This window comes from Charadrius vociferus, unplaced genomic scaffold, assembly GCF_000708025.1.
Source record: "Charadrius vociferus isolate BGI_N301 unplaced genomic scaffold, ASM70802v2 scaffold147, whole genome shotgun sequence".
In the NCBI taxonomy this organism is placed as follows: Eukaryota; Metazoa; Chordata; class Aves; order Charadriiformes; family Charadriidae; genus Charadrius; species Charadrius vociferus.
The window spans coordinates 1,773,279-1,797,715 of NW_009649570.1; the positions used below are offsets into that span (position 1 = coordinate 1,773,279).

General features: G+C 36.6%; 1 protein-coding gene across 1 annotated transcript in view; it reads left to right on the plus strand.

The window, feature by feature from the left end:
• GLS (glutaminase) overlaps positions 1 to 24,437 on the plus strand; it is a 105,741-nt gene that overhangs the window by 41,551 nt on the left and 39,753 nt on the right. Inside the window, exons 2-6 of the mRNA XM_009890221.1 lie at positions 7,867 to 7,963; positions 8,457 to 8,578; positions 14,493 to 14,622; positions 15,353 to 15,432; positions 17,401 to 17,564. Coding sequence (XP_009888523.1) covers positions 7,867 to 7,963; positions 8,457 to 8,578; positions 14,493 to 14,622; positions 15,353 to 15,432; positions 17,401 to 17,564 — 593 coding nt within the window. The remainder of the gene's footprint in view (positions 1 to 7,866; positions 7,964 to 8,456; positions 8,579 to 14,492; positions 14,623 to 15,352; positions 15,433 to 17,400; positions 17,565 to 24,437) is intronic.

Here is a 24,437-nt window from a genome sequence, read left to right on the forward strand (position 1 = left end):
GGGGGGGGTTGGGTTGGAGGGGTTGAGGGAGGATATCTTGTGCTTTGGCTCAGAGGAGGCAGCGTGCATTAGTGTGTTTTTATTCTAGCGCTGCCACTCGCATAAAATATTTTCCAAGAGAAGTGAAAGCTGTGTCATCTTACATTAATTATTAAAGGCAATGTACGTGGTGTGTAGTTCTGCCTTGGAAGTGTTGCAGCGCTATCTTTTCCACGTCTACATCTAGGGCAGTTAGGGACAGATATTGCCACCCATGAGTGGTGTGTACAAATGTTCACGTTCATAGGTGCTGTAGAACACGGCCTTGTGCCAAGAGGTCCCAATTTGTCCCTAAGTGACAAAGGTACATGCAGGTAATAGAATGATAAGACTGTTAATATTCCCCCACCTAGAACCTGAAAAATTCTTAACAAAACTGTTCAGGGACAAATGTATCAGCTCCAGTTTGTGTCACTGGTAATGCCCAGTAGTGCATACCTTGGATAGAGTAAAATGATGAAGTAAATGGACTGATGGTTCTCCTTAGCACTGTGCTGTGATAGTCCTCAGCATCATGCAGGTCTTGGAAAAGTCTTGTTCGCTTCCCACCTCTCCATCTGACGGTTTGCCCATTGCTTGTTTGAACCTCAGTACACTTGCTATTGCTGATAAGCTGTCAAACTTCTTGTCAAAGGCTATCAGCAAGCCCTGTGAAGACTCATCTCCTTTCTGTGTGTTTGGAACACGTCGCTTGGCTTTTCTGTAGGCAGCCCATGTATCATCTTTGCGCTGCTTATGGGGCAGCATAATTAAAATCTAAACCCAAGCAGCTTTCCCAGGCTTTGCTATGCTTATTACCTAGATGAAAAGGCAAAAGACAGGGGAAATAAGGCCTTGTTTTAACACTGAGAAAAGTCTCTGTTAGCCTAATGCTAAGAGGAAGTCTGAAAAAGATTCCACAAGACCAGTTGGGAACGCTTCAGCCTTTAGCTTGTTAATAGTTCTGCTTTTGAGTTGGGTTTTTGGGGTTTGGTTTTGTTAGCTCAAACTCTGACGTGACAGGTGGGGAATATCTTAGCTGCTCAGCTTGCTTCAAGCTTTTTGTTCCAGTGGGGTATGATGGTCTTTAAAGGCATCGCTTATCATTTCTGCTGTCAAATGCCTTAAAATGTGTGCATATCAGGTTATATATATGCACACATGTATATACATATACAGTATAATACATGATCATGTGTATTTTCATTATATTTATACTGTTGTTCAACATATATGAAGTCTCTTTGAATTAGCTCTCTACATAATGCTTTGTAACAAAACATTCAGCTGTGGCTCAAGTAGGTGTGGTTTATAAAGGTTGTACTTCTGTTTTCAATGAGAAATACAGTACCATAAAAAACAGTGTGTTAACTGTGAGGGGTTTTTGAAGATGCTAAAAAGGTGATTTATTAAAGAGGTAACATTTTCTTAAACTGAGCTTTTATAACAGCTTCCTAAAGCTAGCATCGATGCAGGAAATCCTATGATTTCTAATATGTCTGGTAAAGCTATGTAGTCACAAACCAGTTAGACACTTACAATCACTACTGGCTTTTGACAGAAGGATGTATTTGAAAGTCAGGTGCTTGTTCTTCGAGCCTTACTGCAAAATGAACAAGGAACAATTATATAAAACATACAGCATATAGCAATGAACAAGGAAAAAAGCTGGAAACAGCTTCTCTTCAGTTCAGGCTGTACATGAATTCCTGGTGGCACATTAGCCAGGCTGCTGGACGCTTCCATTCTGATTTTTCTTAATGCAGAATTATGAAAATCTTCCTTAAGCATTTGTAGATGGTACATTACATGTGGAAATCTTTGCTATACTAAGACAGAGCGCAGGATTCAGAAGAAAAGTGAAGTTCTTAAAAAGACAGGTTTCTGAACTAAATTGACAACTGGGCTAAGTCAGTGTAGTCTGTGTGTTCTGCTGATTCCAGCACTTTGCCATCTAGCAGTATATAACATTTGACTTGTGTTTGGCAGATGATTTGTGGACCAAACAGGGAAGACAGTAGTCCTTTTTATGCTTTGTTTTGTTTGTTTGGTTTGGGGGATTATTTTTTCCATTTGGTTGTTAAGGTCATTGTTCTAGGATGCTGGAATAACCTACGGTGTCAAAGACAGCACTAAGATTTTCTTGCTTGTTTGCTTGCTTAATGTTCCTCATATACAGAGAGTAGGAGTTGCAAGTGAAAACCTAAAGTATTTTGTGCAAAGACTGAAAAAAATTTAGAACAGTTTGATTCAGCATAGAGGGAATAAATTATGAGCTCTTGTGGCTGATGAAATAACTAGTATCCCATTGCATAACTGGATCCCCTTGTGCATTTTTTCTTCCTAAACATCTTCCACCATCTCCTTATTCCTGCTATCCAGCCCTCCCTCTGTGTATCCACCTGAAACTTAATGTATTTTGGAAAAGAAAAATATTTGAGCTTAAACTGGCAATTTTGATTAATGAAGGCTGTGGATTAAAATGCAGCTATGTCTATGTTCATGTTTAAATACTTAAAACACAATAAGCCAGTACAGTCCTAAATTATAAACTTGTATAATATTTAGTAGTGCTTCTATTACTTCTGCTTTCTGTATAACTGTGCATTGTTCACTTTTACTTTCAGTATAAGTGTGCGTTTTTGTTCTTACGTTTTATGGTGGACATTAGTAGGCTCAAACGTAGTTTATCCTAGTATAAGCTATTTCTAAATTACAAAGGCCTTGATTAAGGTGAGAAGGGGGAGCAAAATGTGAGCAACCCTGATTTTTAAAGTATAGCTAAATGGCAATAGTGATGGGTACTAGTATATGGAATATAGCAAAATGGTTAGTGAAAGTGTTTGGTTGTGTGTGTGTGTTTGGTTTTTTTTTTCCTTAAAATAAGAAGAGAGCAGTAGCACTCCTTTTTAAGGACAGGGATGAATTCTGAAGATACCTTTTAAAATTCATTTTGCTTTTGCACCCAGGCCAGATTCCAGAGGAATAACTGTGCAGTAACCAGGCAGTGGTTTGTCTCCCTGTTACTCCTGTCAGAGTGTGGATATAATACTTGCAGATGCAAGAAACTGTTAGAAGTATACTTTTATTAGACCTTTCATAACTTGCTTCAAGGCTAAGGTTTTGAAGCAACAATTCTTGTTTTAACTATAAACACTTTGTCATCTACTAAAACATGTCCATCATTGGTCTCTTTATAAGCATGTAGTTTTATCTGAATCTTGGTAAGTTCTCAGGTAAATGGTTACCCACCACTATTAATGGGAATCAGTGTCTAAGTATGCAAATGGAGAGAAAGTAGTTATTTAGTGACTTGACAGGTGTTTATGTCTTTTAGTTGGAGATCTGTTATCTGTAGTAAGGTGACAACTTCTTCAAGATGCCAGTTTTAGATAAGAGTGAATACCAACTGTGGGTTGCAGCCCTTGCAGCTTTCAGAGAATCGTAGAATAGTTTGGGTTGGAAGGGACCTATAAAGGTCACCTGGTCCAACCTCCCCTGCAATGAGCAGGGACATCTTCAAGTAGGTCAGGTTGCTCAGAGGCCCATCCAACCTGACCTTGAATGTTTCCAGGGATGGTGCATCTGCCACCTCTCTGGGCAGCCTGTTTCAGTGCCTTACCACCCTCGCTGTAAAGAATTTCCTCCTTGTATCTAGTCTAAATCTTCCTTCTTTTAGTTTAAGACCATGACCCCTTGTCCTATCACAACAGGCCAAAAAGTCTGTCCCCATCTTTCCTATAGGCCCCCTTTTAGCACTGAAGGGCCTCTTTAAGGTGTCCCCAGAGCATTCCCTTCTCCAGGGTAACAACCCCAACTCTCTTAGCCTGTCCTTGTAGGAAGGTGCTCCAGCCCTCTGATCATCTTGGTGGCCCTCTTCTGGACCTGCTCCAACAGGTACATGTCTTTCCTGTGCTGAGGACTCTGGAGCTGGACGCAGTGCTCCAGGTGGGGTCTTACGAGAGCAGAGTAGAGGGGCAGAATCACCTGCCTCGATCTGCTGGCCATGCTTCTTTTGATGCAGCCCAGGATGCTGTTGGCCTTCTGGGCTGTGAGCACACACTGCCAGCTCATGTCCAGCGTTTCATCCACCAGTACCCCCAAGTCCTCCTCCTCAGGGCTGCTCTCAATCCCTTCATCACCTAGCCTGTATTGATACTGGGGGTTGCTGTGACCCAGGTGCAGGACTCTGTACTTGGCCTTGTTGAACCTCATGAGATTCACATGGGCCCACTTTTTGAGCTTGTCCAGGTCCCTCTGGATGGCACTGTGTCCCTCAGGCATGTCAACAGCACCGCTCAGCTTGGTGTCTTCTGCAAACTTGCTGAGGGTGCACTTGATCTCACTGTCTGTCATTGATGAAGATATTGAACAGTACTGGTCCCCATACAGACCCCTGAGGGACCATTTATTGTGGCAGTTGTGACCTCGGATTTTTATGACTGATGTCTTCAGGTTAATAATGAGCCTTTAACTATTATTAGCGATATCTATCTTTATATCTCTTGTTGTTCTATAAATCCTGTTCTGCATTTTGCGAGTTACATCCTGAAGTACAAAGTGGGAATGCTTCGCTGTATTTGAAATTTAGTCTCTCTGATGTTGTAGAGATTGTAATTCAGCTTTTGTTAATACAAAATCCTCTGTGAAATCTGGTATAAGCATTGTACTGATGCAAAATGGAGAGCTGAAGGAAGGAATGGTATGGACCACAAAGTCCTTGTGCTTGGAATTCCTGCATTCTGTTTATATTTAAAGAGCAGTGTGGACCATCTGCCAGTTTTCTAGCCCACAGGTTGGAGTACCACTGAAGAAGTCCGGTAGTGTAACAGTCTGGTACTTGATTATTTTATTTTTTTTTTTTTAATGAAGGGAAATAAGTGTGAAAAGTCATTATTTATGAAATGGAATCAACTGGAATTTCCACTTTAATTCAACTGTGGAAATTGCAAGTTGCCTGACTTGAAAAACAGCTCTTTACACTGTGTGCTGAACAGCACTATCTTGCTAAGTGTGCTCACGGTGCCAAAACATAGCTTTTAGGTTAAGCAAACATTAGTTACTGACATCACTGACCCAATAAACTGCAGAGCAAGCCTTTCCACCTCTATTTAGCTGATAAACTTTATCAAAAGATGGACTATTTGACAAAGAGCAATTTTCTGTAAATATATTGAATGCCATCCTCTTTGCTTTGGCAGTCAGTGCAGATCCATTGTTAAATTAGGCTGACTGACCCAATATTGAACAGCAGCAGATGTGAAAGATGTGGAAGCTATGTCAAGAGAGTATTTATGCTGAGGCAGGTGCACATCTCTTTAATAGATTAAAATCTTATGAAAAGGCACATAAAAATCCTGGTCAAATGTCTGAAGTTTTTTTCTGCATCCTTTCATATAGAAATTCCAGATTTGGAACACCTGTAAAATTCTGAGTAATAGCTCAGAATCTTGTAATTGAATAGGTTATCAGTTAAATTTTTTCAGCGTGTTTGCTGGCTTGTTTTGTCAAAGTAAAATACAGAAGTTTCCTCTTCACACCTCCAGCAGTCCAGTAACAAGCTTTGTAGCAGAGACATTCCTTAAAACATAAAATCTCGAAACTTTGGGGAGCTTAGTTACATGCTCTGTGTAAATGGGGAAAACATAGGGGTGTAGACTATGTAACTTGGTGTAGCTTTAAAAAACAAAGTCCGTATCTGTATCCTAACTCTGCAGCTACAGGGTGAAGCTTTTGTTGGTATGTTAGTAGTTTTGGTTCTATTGGCTTGACTGGACATAACTGTTCTCAAAAGATTGAAAGCGCAATGTGCTGTGTGGAAGACTGGAATTTTCTTTAGGAAACAGGGTGTTCAGTAATTTGCTTGAGGTAGTTGCAAGTGTTTGTCTTGGTTGAATTGCCTGCCTGTCTGTGTATTAGTCAGCCAGCATCATTTAAAAAAAAAAAAAAAAAATCCAGACTGGAAGACAAGGAAAGTTCTGTTGGCTTACAAAGCTGTCTTCTGTTCTTAGTATATAAGTACAGTGTTTTAAATAAATTGGAAAATGAGAAGTGAGATTTTTACTACTGGTTTTCACTGCTAGTTAGGAGGAGGGGAGGGAGGAGAGTGCAATCTAAAGGTTGTCTTAAATTTAAAAGGTTATTTGGATATAATCAGATTTTTATTAAAAATAATCATAAATCTGACCTGTTGCTGAGCTAGACTAAGCTAGTATTGTGAGAGGAGGGGGGATTAAGTGTCAGTCTGTAAGATTGCATTGACCTACCTAGGATCTGTGCTTAGTTGTACTATTTTATTTTTGTACTTATAACCGTGAGTGCTGATATTCAAAGAATTACTAATCTTATGAAAACTTTCATGACTAGAATTGACCTGCTTTTTGTACATACATGCATACATGTGTAAAAATAGATAAATTGCCATTGAGCATTCTACTTTTGGGCAATAACTTCTATACATTACTGTAGAGTAAAAAAGTATTGCCAACATTATTAGATTATAAGATTGAGCTTCAAAATTGGTGGCTAAAATAACATAAGACTGCATACTCTGTGTATTAGTTTATGTCTACATTTATTAGAGAACTGTTGTTTTCTTTTTGCTTATTTTTGCTTGTCAAGCATCAGAACATTTGCTTTCTCTAAACTGACTTTGTCTAGAAACAAAGCAAAGTGCTTCAGGGAACTAAAAGAATTGATCTGAAGCCCTTTACTGCCTCTATCAGTATGGAAGCGTACGTTCCAGGTGGATGCTAGCTACGATGCCATACTCACAGGGAAGCGTAAAGAATTGAGTACAGACTTGTGTTCCTACCTGCTGCAGGATTCTTTAGAATATCAAGGAAAGATGAAACGCTGAGGTTAAACTTTTAGAGAACTTGCGAAGGCTTTGAGGGAAATCTGTCAATGTTACAGCTTTCTCCTTGGAAGGACTCTTGATGCTTAATCTTGTAGGTTTCCTTCACATTTCACTTAAAATGGAGATGTAAGTTACAAAAAAAATGCAGGCGTACAGGAAGCGTATCTCTGAATAAAATAGTTAACACGTGGAATGCTTGGAGAGCCAGTGTATTTACACTGATAAACATAGTGACAATTAAAGATGTATCTACACTGCATGTTAACTTAGTCTGCTAAGCATGCATGTTCAGAGTTACTGCTTCTGGTGCCTGGTTCAGGTTACTGTTCTGGGCTGCAGATGACTTTGCTTGTGTTCCCTGTAACTGTTGTGGCTTCCATAAGCTTCTAGAAGGACAAGGGCCTTAGGAATCCTTCTAGGAGTTCCTAAACCCAGGACTATTTTGCAGAAAATAATACACATTCATTATCTCTTTACAGAAAATAATACACATTCATTATCTCTTTACAGAAAATAATACACATTCATTATCTCTTTACTTTCTCTTGTCTGTGGAACCATTGGGTCAATTTTATCTTACACCTTTATTATGAGGCCTGTAGGTCTTTGACTCTTAGAAATACTTTATCCTCTATGCAAGTAACGTGTCTATCCTCTGTAACGTCACGGGAAATATGATGAATCTGCTCCAAAAAAATTCTAAATATAACCTTAGCAATAAATGTATGTTAGTAAAAACATGACTGTTGCCGTTAATGTTTGCTGTTGTAAAGTGTATGTATGCTACTTTTAATAGTACCATTTTTTTCCTACTTAAAGCTGAGTTAAGCTTTGTATTCACTGATAAAAGCGTTCTTTGAAATTAATGGTAGCAGTTATATTGCTAGTGAAAATGTGTTTCCTTGTGAATAATGAAAAATGTGTATAAATAAAAATATGCACTAAACTAATCTGCATGTATTTTCTTTCTTTTTTTTTTTCTTTTTCAGTAAAGTGAAACAAGGTCTCCTTCCTAGCTTAGAAGATCTACTTTTTTATACTATTGCAGAAGGACAAGAAAAAATACCAGTTCACAAATTCATAACTGTAAGTTTACTGTTCCGGAGTGCTGTATGAAAGCTAACTATTACAAGGTTTTCTTAACATTCTAAATGCACAAATACAGAGCAAAGAATTTCTGTTATACATGGCTAGCTGCAGCAAGGAATGTAACTGTGTTCCTCCCCGTCCCAACACTGTTTCTGTCATTAAGTAAGAGAATGAGTGTACTAGTATTGTTACGCACTTCTTTGCTGTGCAAAAGAGTGTACTTGAAAGTGTCTGTGGCAGGGCTGGGTAGTATTTGCACTTGTGTAAAATGTAGTTGGACCACTGTGGATTTCAAATTACATTAATCCTTTGACATCAGATGCAGCCAAAATGGCAGAAGGAAATAGCAAAAGGACCAATGAGATGTCAAAATGTCTCTGTTGATAATGCATTGGCAGTCTCTTATCTTGATAAATGAGACCGAGCAGTAGAGAACTTGATTGTAATAGCATATTTTTTCATTTTAGTAATTATTGTTTTATTGTAATAGGCACTCAAATCTACAGGATTACGTACATCTGATCCCCGATTGAAAGAGTGCATGGATATGTTAAGACTGACCCTTCAAACAACTTCAGATGGTGTTATGCTGGACAAAGACCTTTTTAAAAAGTAAACTTTCTGTCAATAATGTAACTGTATAATTCTGAAAGAATGTTGTCTGTATGTTACTGACTGCTGTGTTAGGAGAGACATAAGGTATACAAATCAATGTGTAATTAGAAAGGGAGTCAAACACTCACTCCTACTGATGCTGTTTTTGTATGTTTGTTCTGTGGTTTCATGCAGCAGACGGATTGTGTGATCTCCACAAGAGTTTAATGTATCAGTGTTGTTTGCATATGTAGGTGACCCCATACTGCAACTCTCGGTCAGATGCCAAGTAAATTACTTGATGCAGCATGGAGTATTTAGTATGAGCACATAAAACTTCTTTCTCGCTACATCACTCTATTTTTCATGAACTTCAGATTAAATACTGATGAAGTTAAATTTCAAGATATGTAGACTTGAGAGCAGTTAGGACTGTAGACACTGCTTTGGTCTGTTTTGGAAAAGATTGATGTACTGTATTTTAGTGAAACTTTTTTTTTTTTTTTTAAGAAAAGTCTGTGATCAGTTAGCTGAACAATATAAGCACTGTTCAGGTTGTTTTCAGTTCCTTCCAAGCTCACTCCTTTGCTCCCCTACTTACAGTCTTTGTCTGCCAAAAGATTGGAATTTTAGTGGCTCTTAAATCTTGAAATGAAATTTGTAAACTATTTTTGAATATATATTTTTATTCCATTTACAGGATACATGACATAATATCTAAAACTTGATTCTTTTATGAAGAGTATACTTTTGTGAAAATTGGCACATTTTTGTTGTTCTGAGCAGTTTTTGAATTTGTGAGCTAGTACTGTTTAGTGCGATTTCCTCTTAGTTACAATTTAAAATATGTATGTGTAGGTGTATAAAAAAAGGTGTGTTTAGATATATAATTGCATATATATCATATAAATATAAGTATATAAAATAGTATGCAGTATATGCATGTATATTTACATATTTTATATAAATATAGACATGAAATATATATTATATATTTTTAAATATATATAAACATTTTTGGAAGTACATTGAGGAAAAAAATGAGTGTGTGTGTGACAAAATAACAAACCAGTCAAGTCCTTAATCAAATGTAGGATACTTCTTAAAGATACAAAGGCTAGCTTTATTCTTGTATTTAAGTTCAAGACTAGGCCTTCACTGGTTATTTGTCAGCACACTAAAAACTCTGAGTCAGAAACCTTCCTTGGTGTATGGTTGGATTGGAAAGGGAACGCTTTTGCTGTTATGTGTTACATGTATTCTAGAAGGCTTGTTTGTAACAGTAAACGATGAATTACGTTTTAGGCAAGGGCTCTATATTTTAAAAAAGACAAGTGATTTCTAATTAGAGGGCTGAATATTGTAATGCCAATGTTTCACGTCCTATCTCTAGGATTTGATCCTCTGTGTTAGAGTGGTTGTTACTATGATAATTTGTGGAAAGCTTACGTGGTTGCTTGTGTAGGAAGGGTTTTGAACATAAGGACTATGCAGGCAGTGGAGAGGTAAATCTCTTTTCACATAGTGGGTTTTCCTTTGCAGCATCAGGTGTTAACCTCTTTTATAAATTAACCCCCCAAAACTTCAGTTATGTATTTCTCCTAGGCATACTGCATTTGCTGTGTAGAGACTTGTACAAGGTTCCTGTATTTGTTCTTCTCCAGGTGTTTAAGGTTTGAAATATAATAATGTTTCTACTCAGCTTTACTTACCTTAGGACTTTGAAGCTTCAGTTCCCTAAACATAAAAATCAGTTGTGCAATTCTGTTGAATTTGAATCCAAAGCTGCTAGATCAAATAAAGCATCAAGGATAAGTGACATGGATTAGTGATAGCATAAGCTTGACTAGATCAATTGAGTCCAGTAGAAATTACCTGTAAAATATTTTAGCTTGTGCATCTGTTCAACACCTTTTTAGTGGTTCTAAACATTAGATTCCAATTTGACTAAAATTGCTTTATTTTGAAGATTTTTGGCTTTACAGTGCTCTCCACTTAAATAACAATTTGGAAAAAATCTCCATGTTATAGGCAGAACAACTTGGGATTTTAATCTTTTGTCTCCTTGAAGGCTTCAGTGGTGCACATTTCAGAGGGAGTGCTTGACAAATTTCTTGAATTAGCTGCTCATGTTGCATCTATATAACATATCACGTGGTCTTTGTAGCCTGAATGATACCTCGATGAGAACAGCCTGCTTACTGAAAGCAGCGCAGCATGTGAATTTTCTTTTCTTTTTCTTTTTTTGTACACTAGCTGTGGTACCACTTAATAAAGTAGCTACTACTTTCTAGTAGTGCTATCTAACTATTTTTAGATAAAACTTAGGCAACTTAACAAATACGGAAGATTGTATGTGCTGATCTTCTTCACGAAGTGTGCTCATTTTGCCATATCTTTCTGTTTAGATCTGTTTCTATGACATGGTAGCTAATTTGTAGAAAAATTTCTAATACTCTTTGTAAGCAATCCTCCTACCCCTCTTAGCTTTTCCTTTAACTCATAGCTCGTTGCTAACAGGAAAATAGAAGACTTGCAAAAAGCCCTATTTCTTAACTAACAATATTTTGGTCAATGGTGGGGGCGGAAGGAAAGGCATGAGGAAATCTGAATTGAGTTATTTTGAAAACGGTGTGAACTTGAATGAGATGATAACTACTGACTAACAGTTATAGCTCTGAGGTTTAAACTCAATTCTTTTTCAGAATGACTTACTTGGTTTTGTAGACTTGGCCTTTGTCACAAGGTGCTGTATGTCTTCCTTTATTGACCTAGGTCTTGCTAGCCAAATCTCTGCTGAGGCAGCAATCTGGGTATGTTATGTTCTAAGCACAAACCTGACATTCTGTTGCTGGATCTCAAACGGGGTTATCTATTTGCTTCTGAGTGGCTGTGCTGCTCTTGGTCTTCTATGTAGCAAATACTGGGGAAAAGTTTCACTTTAGATATGCTCAACCCAGGTATTAATAAATGTTTTCATCCTATTTGTTTGATTAACTAGAAAGCTTTTGACAAAAGATGTAGAGGACTTCCCCTGTGTTGTAATATTAATGCCTCATTTGTCAAAATAACATCACCTTTTTTTCCCTAAAATGTCTAAACATATTGAACACTTCTACAGAGCTAGTCTTGCTAGTTCGAAATGGAGTTTCACATTCCTTTTTGTAATGCTCGTACTGTAGCTTTTCAAGCAGGAAAAAAGGTGTCCATTCAGCTATGTGGGTAGCCTAACAGTTCTTCAGAATTGTTGGGAGTTCAGACACTGTTTAGCAGATGTCTACTTTGTGTAGGAAAGCAATAATCAGCAAGCAGACCCAGAACTTGAAAAAGAACAGATAAGTGTTGGGAAACAACTTGGAAACAAAGTGATCCTAACTTTATACTAGAGACCAAAGATTCAGTTTGCAAAAAAAGCCAGACACTGTTACTTTCACTGAAGTTTTATAGTTTGGAAAGATGTGTTTTCAAATGGGGGAAGAAGTTCTTGCATTGGGATTTGGCAAGACGGATTTTTTTAGGGTGAGACTACAAAGTCTCGAGAAATGGAAGAATTTGAGGTGTAAGGTTTTTAGTGTACTGATTGTGAACACTGCTAAAGTGTGTGGGATAAGGGCTATGTTAGTAAAACTTGACTGTAGAAAGATTTTTATTTATCAATATATTCATTTACCTAAATTCCTTCCTGTGGTCTTTTCCTACCGCTCCACTTCTCCTGAGCTTCAGGCCATTTGTCTCCAAAGAATTACCTGGAACATAAAACAGTTAGAAACTCTGGTGGGGAGGATATGCCAGTTGCAGAATATTAGAGGCTGTCAAGGCTAGTGTCCTCTGTTTATTGAAAATATTACTGCCCCATTAATTGGAGCTTACTGAGACCCCTGTCATTCTTCCCACGCAGTATTTGTTCCAAATACCCATCTAGATTAATTGAACTCCCGTATTTAATGTCTGTGAATTCATATGGTTTGCCTGGGTTAAGGAGTGCCAGAGTAAATACTCAGACACTGACCTTGGTAGAAGTCTGGGAACAATAACTTCTTGCAGAATTAGGTAATGTCCTTAACCAGCATAGCTAGTTCTGCAGTGAGTTTACATGATTGAATTATTGAATCCTAGACTTGGTGTGAGTTGGTAAGTGTATAAATGCCCTTTCTGTTTCAGAACTGTAATGTGGTATCAGAGGATTGTATTTCAGTGCAAACTGCCTTCTTGTTGTTTTCCTCACTTCATTTTCTTGAGTTGTTCTAATAGGTTTAGATGAACTTTTTTTCTTACAAGAGTTCTTAATGCTGTCCAGGTGATTCAGACAATGTAGAAGTGTATCTGAAGGTTAAACTTAGTGTGTATGTGTGGTATTTTCCCTTCAGCATGTGTAACTGCCATTAACTGTTATTAATTACTTTTGAAAAGGTGTTGTTAATACCTGGAGTAGGTAACTATAATTGGAGGCTGCTGGGAACAAAAATGAACAGGATTTTTTGCATGATATGTAAAAAAGGAGTGGATAAGCATGACAAATTACAACAAAACCAACTCAATTGCTATTTTAATACAGGCTGTCAAAGCAGCTTATTACAGACAGAGCAGTTCTTAACATGCCAGTTTGTACACCGGAAGCTTCTCTACTGTTTCACTCTTGGAGAGCAGTGCCTTCCAGCATCTGAAGTGGTTGTCAGCTGAATTTGGCATAAAGCTTCCGAAATACAAAGGAGTTCAAACTGAAGCTTTAGAAGAAGAGAAGGGGATTCAAAGGGAAGATAATTCTGTCTGTTCACTGGTCTTCATGCAATTTAATTTTGAACTGATAATGACTTTTATTAATAGGATTATTGGAAGTATCTATTCCAAGTGAAAGTATTTCCCTGAAAAATAATTTTTTACTTTGCTGAATAAGTCTTCATTGGAAGGATAAATGCTCATTTGTAATATGTGCCTAGATGTTCTTAACTTCCCATTTATCTGAATTAAGAGTTTGTTTCTGGGTAGTATGACAGTGTTAACGAAACTGTTTGGTGTTAAACCTCCCTTTCTCTTCCTTGCACTGGGATAGGGCTCCTAATACCCTTTATCAGGTTGTATTTCAACTAACGTGGTGATAATGGCTCCCAATTCCCATGCCTGCTCCTACTCAGCCCCCACCCACAGGCACACCACTTTGAGCAGCATGTCTCGGCTTGTCTTTTGATCCTTCCCTTCTTCTGTTTCTCCTAGATAAGTCCTTTCCTTTTTACCTTATCAGTTTTCTAAATGTACCAGATGGGCTGATGTTCAGAGGGTGTGGGTGATAATGTATTGTGGGTTAAAAGGCAGCAAGGATTCCTTAACTGGTGATAGTTTGAAGCAAGAGACTTGCAGTACTGCTCACTGTTAACTTTTGTTTAGTTCAGTTATCGAGTACTAATCAAGTAACTAATCGAGTACTTCCACAGGGTTATGTTCTTACTAGAGTGGATTTTAGTGCCAGTTTGGTGCGTTGGCAGTCGCTTTGTTCGTTCATGGTGAAACCAGTTGGAACGAGAGAAGCCAACCCTGAACCTCAGAAGTCCAATCTAACTTTGAAATTAGCCCTTCTTTGGACAAGGGCTGGGTTAGATGGCTGTCACATGTCTTGATCGCAAGAAATGGGTGGCTTAGATCCCTTTTGCAAGCTTAGCTGCTGCTTGAAGGCAAGTTGATAGTACCTGGCAGTACAACCTTACAGTTGAAACTTGACATACAGACTTCAAATAAAAGGGCATAAAAGCAAATGCAATGAAACAATTTTATTTTATTTTTTTTTAATTATGGAATGGAAAATTGAAAAGTTTTTGTATTAAAGACCTGTTCTTGTAGGCTTCAAGAGACTGATGGTCCATACTTAAATAGCATAAGTAGGCTTTTTGACAGTAGTAGTTTGTCAAAGTACTAATAAATTTTTTTTAACTCTTTGCAGGTGTGTACAAAGTAATATTGTGTTGCTTACTCAAGCTTTCAGAAGGAAGTTTGTCATTCCAGATTTTATGTCGTTTACTTCACATATTGATGAGTTATATGAAAGTGCTAAAAAACAATCTGGAGGAAAGGTAACCTGTTTGTAAATTCAGCTTCAAACTTCTATAGATTTCTTGATATTAACCAAATATATTTGTTAAGTAGACAGATTTTTCTTAACATTTTTAGCAAAATGTTAAACTGGTAATTGATAAAATAATTTTGGAAGCTGAATTATGTCTGCAACTTGTAAACTGTGTTAGAAATAAAGCTCCTTATCTCTAATGATCTTTTACAATTTGAGGTATAAAGAAAATATCATTGTTCTGTATTTTACATAAACTATAAAACTGCTATATAATTTGTCAGACTAAACTTAGCCTGTAGAAGAATTATGCTACTCTACACAACTGGCTGGGTTGTGTGACAGAAATGGTTGTCAACACTATAGCTATGTTAGTACTTAAAGTTTATTCTAGTGCTTATCTTCAATAAATTAATTGAAACCCCCCAAACTTTATTACAATCTAAAATTTTATGTGATTTGAAAAGGCTAAACATACTGTAACATGGGACAGAGATTCCTCTTAGAATGTGCTGAAGTTTGTACTTTCATTGCAAAAATATTTTATTTGAAAATGATCTAGTGAATATAATAATTTGTAATGAAGTTTTGGGTATACTAGGTGATTATTAGTGGAATAATTCCGTTGTAACTTGTGTATCCTTTCCATTGGCATTTATTTTAATTAAAATATGTTAACATATGGTTAAATATTTTGGATGTTGTAATATCTCTGTTTTTATTTCACATCGTGATAGGTTGCTGACTATATTCCACAACTGGCCAAGTTCAGCCCTGATTTGTGGGGTGTGTCACTTTGCACAGTGGATGGACAGAGGTATATTCTAACTTCTAGACTTCACTATTTCAATTATTTAAAATATCAGATATTGCAAGCATCAGGGAGTTGAACACGATGATCCTTATGGGTCCCTTCTAACTTGAGATATTCTGTGATTCTATGATATACAGCACTTCATGATATCTCGTGGTTTAATAAAGGAAAAGCTTCATTGGAGTTGTTCAAGAAGTGAGATCCACTTGGTCATTTTTCTTAACTTTTTTCAACTTCTCTGCTTAAGCTGAATGATTTTGCTATTATTATAAAATATTGTTTAAATAGTATTTGTAAATACTGTATTTGAAGCTCAATTATATTGTGTTTGTGATCCAAACACAGTAATGAAGCTGTGGGTAATTTCAGTGATTACCAAAGGACAGGATAGAAACAATGCTTACACAGTATTAATCGGTGGAAGTTGAAGAGCTTTTTTAATAGTACCCATGCCTTGAGCTACGTTATTTTTTCTAAGTCACAATGTACTTAAGTTAGTTCCTTTTTTACATTTTAATATTCTTACTGTAGCATTATTATACGATCATTATATATCACTGAAAAAAATCAGATCCATATCATATAAAGAAATTGAAGATGTGGAGACTGGACAGAACTTAACATGATTTTGCTTTTCAGGTTTGTTAAACTTTCTCCTGTAATGGGTTATATAGGTCTTAGTTATATCGAGAGTGATTTTATTTTTACTCAGTGTAGCAGAGACAGTTACGAGCTCAAAAATAAAGGAGTAGCTCACACTACCTAGCTGAGAAGCAAGGTGAACTATTCTGTGTTCACCTTTGGGGCTAGACAATGTGAGATATTCATCAGCTTGCATGTCTCTGCTGTGCTGCAGTTTGATGTGGTCATACTGCATATTCTGAATACCATAATTTTAAGGCATCTGGTGTGTCCCAAGTGAATGGGGCATTCTTGAGAGAGCATCAGACTTGCTTATGGTAACTGTGGGTCGGGGAACATTTTAATGTGGTTTGCTATGATCTGTGTATTTGTTTCTTACTAGCTGAATGCTCTATAATCTCTAGAGGAAGAGCTGTACAAGTGAGTTGAAGTATTGTTCAGCTCCCTGCTTAAGTCTCTGAATTATAGTTTATTCATAGTAAAAGAGCTTTAGAAGTAAAAATGTTCTCCTTTTTGAATATTTTAAATTAGTGTTTTGCTTTGTTTTGGATGTTATAACATATATATTATAACATCAAAATTTTGATAATGTTAGTTTTTAGAATGTTTAATGTTGTATAATGTTGATTTTTATAATGCCAAAATGGTGTTGTGAATTTCTCTGAAACTCTCTCACATTTTCTGCAAAGAAAAGAAGCAAATACACTTCTGAATTTGCCATTAGGTGGTTGCTTGGAGCCTTTGGCTCTAGATGGGGCATATGCTGCTTGTATGAGTCATTCTTCAATGCAGTCTGACTTAGATGTTGAAAGTAAACCTTCCAAAGGACAGCATTTAATAATTGTAATAAAATACCTATGCCATTATCAAAGGGAATGTAAATGCAGCTATCTAATTATTGCCCTCAAATTCTAAAACTGAATTGGACCTCATCTTTGTTCATATAGACATAAATATGTATAGCGGGGATATTCAGGTCATGCCCTGGTGAGTACGTGGTTTGCAATTGAGTAGGGTGTGATAACAGAGCTCTAAGGTGATTTTTTTGCTCTGGTACAAACCCATTTCTGAACTTGCTTTTATTTTGTTACATCTGCAGTAATCACCAGCAAGTGATTTTCTTATGCTTAGCTTATGGAGGCAATTGTTAAAACCTTTAAGTCTTTTTATTCTGTTCTTCAAAAGGAGACTTAATAATTCGCTTTTGGTTATTTGGGTATTTTTGGTAATAGTCCTAGTAGGTTGAAGAATAAATTAAGCATTTAACACTCTACTTGCCACAGCTGGGAAACAGGAAATTTCAAACCTTTTCATCTGTGTTTTTCACAGGCATTCTGTTGGCGATACCAAAGTTCCATTTTGTCTTCAGTCCTGTGTAAAGCCTTTGAAATATGCTATTGCTGTTAATGACCTTGGCACAGAGTATGTGCACAGATATGTTGGTAAAGAGCCTAGTGGATTAAGATTCAACAAATTGTTCCTGAATGAAGATGGTAAGAGATTTCTGTAGTACTTAATAATGCAAATACTCAATTTTAGAAAATTATAAAACAAGCTACGTGGTTTTTTTCAGTCTTTTCATTTTACTGTATCCTCTTAAGTCTTATTATTAGGCAGTGTCCCAAATTTTTTTGCCATCAGCAAGGTAGGCTCATCCTTTGTCACTCACTTTTGCCTAATTTAGAATGCTAATAAAGGTGCTTTATTACTTCTGTTCTTTTTGCTAGCATCCAGCTGCAGGAAAAACCAAGAATTTTGATAATGCCAGTATTTGAAATGTATATTTATTTGGTTGAGTTGGTAGCAAGTGTTCCTTAATCATGCCTTCTGTAAAAAGATGGTGAAAGGATCAAAGATGTTAAAGTGATTTTAAGAAACACGTATATCACTTCCCTTCTCAACCCTCTGAGAAGCAGGTGCTAGTGCCAAAGACCAGCGCTGGCTGGTTTCCAGATGGCGAAATTGAACACATCTTCCCAGAGATTATTCTAAATTGTATTTGGCTATTGATTCAAAACAATGTTTTTGTTTTTGGGTTTTTTTCATGTGGCAGGAGTGCTTTAGTAAGAATTTCTTCTACGGTACTTATCTAGATTATTTCTTTTTCATATTATTTTAATTCTCAAGCATGAAAATGTTATTTTTAAAAACATTATGTCAAAAATCTGAGAAGGATGACTCATGTAGCCTTGGAGGAAATACTGGATGTTATCTCTGAAACACAAATGTTTCTTCTAGCGGATCCTTCTCAGTAAGAGAACAATGTTTCTGTTGCCATGGTATTGCAATTAATATTTAATTAAGAGCATAAGGCTTAGATGATATTTTTATCAAGGACTGTATTGAATTCTGACTTGGATATCTATATTGTGAATATAAAAAATCATACATAATTATATTTAGTACGTACCTTAAAATCATCTTTCCATACTTACAAAAAAAAAGGATCTTGACAATATATGTCGTCTTTTATATTATATTAGTAAGTGGTAATGAAATACTAACATGTATATGTCTCCAAGAGGGAATTAAGCATTTTCGCAAGCTTTGCTGTCTTGTTTTTGCTTTCCTAGTTTTTCCAAATACAGTGTTGTACAGTGAAGAAGACTGCCTTTCATGTCCTAAGAAAGCTTTCATATAAAAAAGTTTTGATTTTTGAAAAGTGCTGAAAATTGCCCATTTTTTCCTTTGGATCAATATAGGTGTGTTTTAATTTTTAAGGAAATGACAGAAAGTATAGTAGCTGTTTTTATTTTTTTTTTCATTGCTACTTTTAAAATTGAACCATGAGACGATGAAGCTGTAACAATTTGTTTTTATTTGTATTTTATTTATTTGTTAGACTTTAGGATGTTTATAAGACTGTTATACAATAAGAGAATTGGCATTATTGAAAGTTTGACCAGTGTGCATGAAATTAATAGAGATGACTAATTTCCATGATAGAAATGTTAATTTTTAAGTATGTGCTTGTGTGGCTGTTGTAACTGACATGAGAAAAATGTGTTAGAACTAACCCAGCCTTTTATCTGTACAGTCCTTAAATGAAGGGCTAAAACAGAAGGTAGAAGTCTAATAAATAGGAACGTTTCAGTTACAGGGAGAGAAAGGCAAACTGAGTTTCTGTTAGAGGAGGAGGGAAGAAGGGATTATGCTTTACTTGTAGCTTTAAATTGATGTATGAAGTTTGGGTATGCAGAGTATTTGGGAATTTGAACATACATAACTACTTTGAAGATCAGACTTGAAAATAAATGTATATAATATAGATACTTAATCTATTGGCTTTCTAGTTATTCTGATGTAGTTGAATTTCATGCTTGTAATCGGGATTTTATGAAGTGATATGCAGGTATTTGAAAACTGGTTAGACATGCCTCTGAAGGTATTTTTTTAAAGGTACTACATTAAAGAATCCTAAAACGGAGTGTTCTTTCATTTCTTTGTTTACTAGTATTGAGATTCAAGCTGGAAAGAATGGAGGCTATTACAAGACGATTTTAAATCATAGCTAAATGCGCCAACTTATAACAAAAAAGTGTTTCTAAGAATCATGTATGTTTTCAGTAACATCTGTGCAATAGAAATTTGGAAAATTCTGCAGTCTTGTGAATATTCAATTTTTAAACTTTCCTTATCAAAGGGAACATACGGCCCATCGAACAATTCAGGTTTCTAGAGGACTAAAGTAATTCCCATGTTAATTAAAAGCAGATTATTCTAGTTGATTAAAGTAGATCAGGAATTTTACACAGTAAAAATGTGTCTGAAAATAGGCATTGTCAGGAATAACTTTTATGGTCATCGAGCAGCGTGCAGGTTTTTTCATGCTTGTTGAGTTCATAATGCAACATGTCTGACAACACACGTATGTACAGTTAGTATTTCTTATCCATACATGGGACCTTCTCTTGATGGTAACTATATGTAGAATTAGTCCAGTAATAAAGTTGTTTGTAAACGTAGTCCAGTAATAAATGTTGCATTGGAACTGAATTGAGGGATTGCCAGGAAATTGTTTACTCTGCTGAAGGATTTTGTTAACTAAAGGTGGAATTCTTGAAGTTTTTGTATTGGACAAACACACTTTGTCCTTTCAGAAAGAGCTTGCCATGATGAATTGTTCTGTATATTAAAATGTCTGTATTGTGTATGTGTGGCAAGCTCTACTTTCTGAAGGCAAAGACTGCACACCAGTCATACAAGAAAGGTCTAAGGCCAATGATGGGCCAAAAAAGTTGGAACTGGCAAAGGAAAAGCACTGTAATTTGAGCTTGTTAGGGGAAAGGTCTAGTTTGCATATGGCATAATTGCGTGGCACGTTGCTGGAGCAATCATGCTAATTGTCAAGCAGTTTTGAGGTATTAAGAAACATACATATTTTTCACTGTTCAATAGTGATGTCCAGTGGAGAGATTTTTAGGTACCTAAATAAATTATGTTTTCTTTTATTTTAAATTCAGATGTACCTGTTAAATACATTGCAGTTGTCTATGTAAAAGGCTGTTATAGACAAGTATCTCCTTCCCACAGAAGAAACAGAGCACCATATTGGAGAGGAATATATTTATTATTCAGAGGCTGTTAGGTGGGTTGTTTATGCAAGCGGCAAATCATTGAATCACTGCTAGACTTAATCAGGGCACCTCAGTTAAAGTTGAAGTGTTATTGTGAGTTGTGTTTTTCATTAAGGATAAAACCATGAATTTACTCTGAAGTATGAGATAATACAGCAATATAAGAGACTTGCAGTGGAGCTGTGTAAGATTATTTTTTTTTCCGTCTGGGCAGGTCATTGCCTTTATTATTTGATTATGTACAGGGAGTGTATGTGTGTGTTTTTAGTGATGTGTGTCAGTTAGCTTTGCAGAGTTTGATACCTCTTTCTAAAGATTTAAAGACAAGTTTATTCACCTCTGGCAAACTTGCAATTATAGTATCAATCTTTGTTCCTTGTCATTGTACAATGTGGAATCCCCTTGCTGATGGCACCAACTGTGAGGTAAATCTGTAGTTGCTGCTGCTTTAGAAGGAGATTTTTGGATGACTTTCCTTAAAAATTAATGTATCGTCAGAACCTATATATCCCTAAGAGGTGAAAAAATTAATGGGAACGGAAGTATTATTGATAGGAATGGGAGACATCTCTGAAATGAGCAGGAATCTTTCAGAATGTAAGATTTTATTTAGGCATCTTGGCCCTTAAAAAGGACCAGTGTATCTTAAGTCAGTGGAGAGGTTCTTCGCTGTAGAATAGAATAAAATAGTTCAGTTGGAAGGGGCCTACAACAATCATCTAGTCCAACTACCTGACCGATTCAGGGCTGATTAAAAGTTGAAGTATATTATTAAGGGCATTGTCCAAATGCCTCTTAAACACAGACAGGCTTGGAGCATCAACCACCTCTCAAGAAGCCTGTAGCTATTGTGGCAAGATAAGCAGGTTATTTGTAAATTACAGATACCTATGTGTGGGAAGTGTTTGGACAGCATTATTTGGTGCTATCCAGATGGTAGTGTAAATTGCTTTCCTGGGACCTGGATACCCTACTAGGGTGTATTCTGCTTAGAAGAGGCAGCAGTGATTAATGGGAGATGTCCTACTCAGTTCTGTGATGTGCTAGTGTTAGGCAGCAGTAGGAGAGACCCTCAAAGAAGGGCTTTTGTTAGCGTGTGGTAAGCCAGACTGCTGTACCTCCCCTTAGCTGTTAAGGCTCCAACAATGACTGTTCCATGTTTACTTGTCAAGGGGGGAACAAAACACAACTTAAATTTCAGAAGCATGTTCAGGAAAGTCCATATCTCCTTTCATCAGAAGGTTCTTCCCATTCTTTATGTGAGGTCACCACATGGTGGTGTGTTGGTTGTAAAGTGACCAAAACTGGTACACGTAGTTTGAGATATTAAGCAGTCAGAGAGGAATCTTCAGGGTAGAAGAAGAGGTAACCAAGAATGCCTTGTGACGTTGAAGGTAAGCAGTGACATCTTCAAGGAAATGAGATGCAGTAGAATTTCTGAGGGTATATTCTGTTGTGTGGACTAACCACATTGATAAGCTTTTGAGTTGCTGAACGCTAAACAAACATTACACATCCTTTTTATTGAAATATACACGCGATGTGGGGTTTGGGATTATTTATTTTTTGCCTTATACTGTGTGGCAGATTGAAGCCATAGAGATGTGTAGAAGAATCAAGAGCAAAACATTTATAAAAATACTTTTAGAATGGGTTGTGTATGATTAAGTTGTTAATATGTTTATAGACTGGAATGATACCTGGTGTTGATGAGAGGAAGCTGGAAAAAAGCAAAGCATAGCTAGAGCAAGAAATGAGGGTGACAGTGTGTTCTCATCATGCATGAGGCCAGTGTTATGTTTGACTGTGTGCCTGGAGTTAGGATCCCCAGTTCAAGGAGAATACTGAAAAACTGGAAGGGGCTCCAGTGGAGAGTTGCCAAGGTGCTGTGGCAGCCAGGGCACATAACTCCCAAGGAGCAGCTGAAAGGGCAGGTTAGGGGCTCCCCTGGGAGCCACTTAAAGAGCGATTCCAAAGATGAAGATTTGTGTAACTGTTCTTGGTAGTGGCAGATGATGTAATAAGGGCCAGTGGCCCCACATGGTGGCTTGGGAGGTGCAGGTTGGATGCTGGGCTAAACGTATCATCTAAGAGGAACAGTTGTCTAGAGGGGTAGAGGATTTGCCATGTTTGAAGGTTTTCAAGACTAGCCAAAATAAAGACAATAGACTGACTTTGAGTGGGAGGGTGGAGGAGATGACCTCCAGATGTCCTTTCTGACCAGCAGGCTGTGATGCTGTGAATAGTCATTTGACTTGTGTTCAGGCTTTTGGTTCCTAGGGAGAGACAGAGTTATGAAGCTATGGAAATGCTACATTTTTGCTACAGAGACTCGGGTTTTAATCAAAAATTAAATATATTTGACCCAGGTTACTTGCGTTATTGACACAAGTAGAACAGGGTGTTCGATATAGGTGGGTCTTAAGTACAATCAGATGAAATGAGAACAATTCAGGAGTCTGTTGCAGACAGAGAAGGAATGTCACTAACAACTTTAAAAATAGCATATAGACATGAAGTTTGTATTTTAGGGGAGCTTCATTCTTTTTAGACAGAATGTATTGGTCTCACCTTTAAGTTCCTTTTTAATATTGACTCTGTAAAAAATACTAGAAGGAACTTGAGATAATTAGTTTTTGGAGATTATCTGATAGTCATAGATGGCTAAGTGCCATTGACCACGACCAGTGTAATTTTCATGGGAAAATATGTGTGTGTATGTACTGTGAATATCAGACTAATCTCCAAAAAGCGATCATCTCAAGTTCCTCTAAGCGTGTGTATTGTATATAAAAAATATTAAACACTTTGTATGTTTTTTTAAATGAATATTTTTTGGAATTTGGAGACAAACAAAGTAACAGCAAATAAAAAGAATTCAAACCTGTCCACAATATTAATGTATTGAGAATTGGTTGAGGTTTTCAGACACCAGAACCCTCAAAATTCAACATCCTAGTTAGAAGGCACAGTGAAAATGTTAGTTAAAAAAAAAAACACCACCAAACAATCAAAACTGGAGGAGGTAGATGTTGATGAATGAAGACTTGTATTTGGGGAAAAGTAGACATCTGATAAGGAAAGATTTTTTTGGAAAAAGAAGAAAGAAAAAAAGAAGGTGATTCATTCACATGAGCAGCCAAGAATGACTGGGAATGCAAAAATATTTGGAGAATGTGGAGATTATATGATATAAATATGGAGATTAGTGATAAAAAGATAGAGTTGTGTAGCAGGTATATGCAAGTCTATTATAAAGTAAGTTAAATTCTAGTGAGGATGAGTAAATCGTTATTTGTATCTCAGCAGCTGTGAATAGAAACCTCTTATTCTTATAAAGAATCAGGAATTTATATTTATGTACAGCAATAAGGAAATTCAAGAACTCAAATTCTCTTTTATTTTAAAGGACTTGTTTGAACACTTTTAAAATAACTGAAACTTGGTAACTTGGAGAAAAATTGGAAGGTCCCTTAGGGGTTGTTCCACTTGCCAATGTTGCATTGATCAAAACTTAGAACATTGGAGAGAGAGGATTGAAAATTTTCGTTAATGAAATGATGCCAAACTGATTAATTTACTGGACTGTTAAGTAGCATTAGGTTGAGTTGTTCTAAGCTGTAAAATACTTTGCTCAGAATTACAAAAAATTATCTATAATGTTGGATTGCAGTATTTTTACTTTAGGACTATGTTATGTAATCGTAGCTTTAAGTCATACATCAATATTTATCATTTTTCAGTTAAACACTTGACTGGTTTTGTTTGACAAATGTGCCTTGGGATATA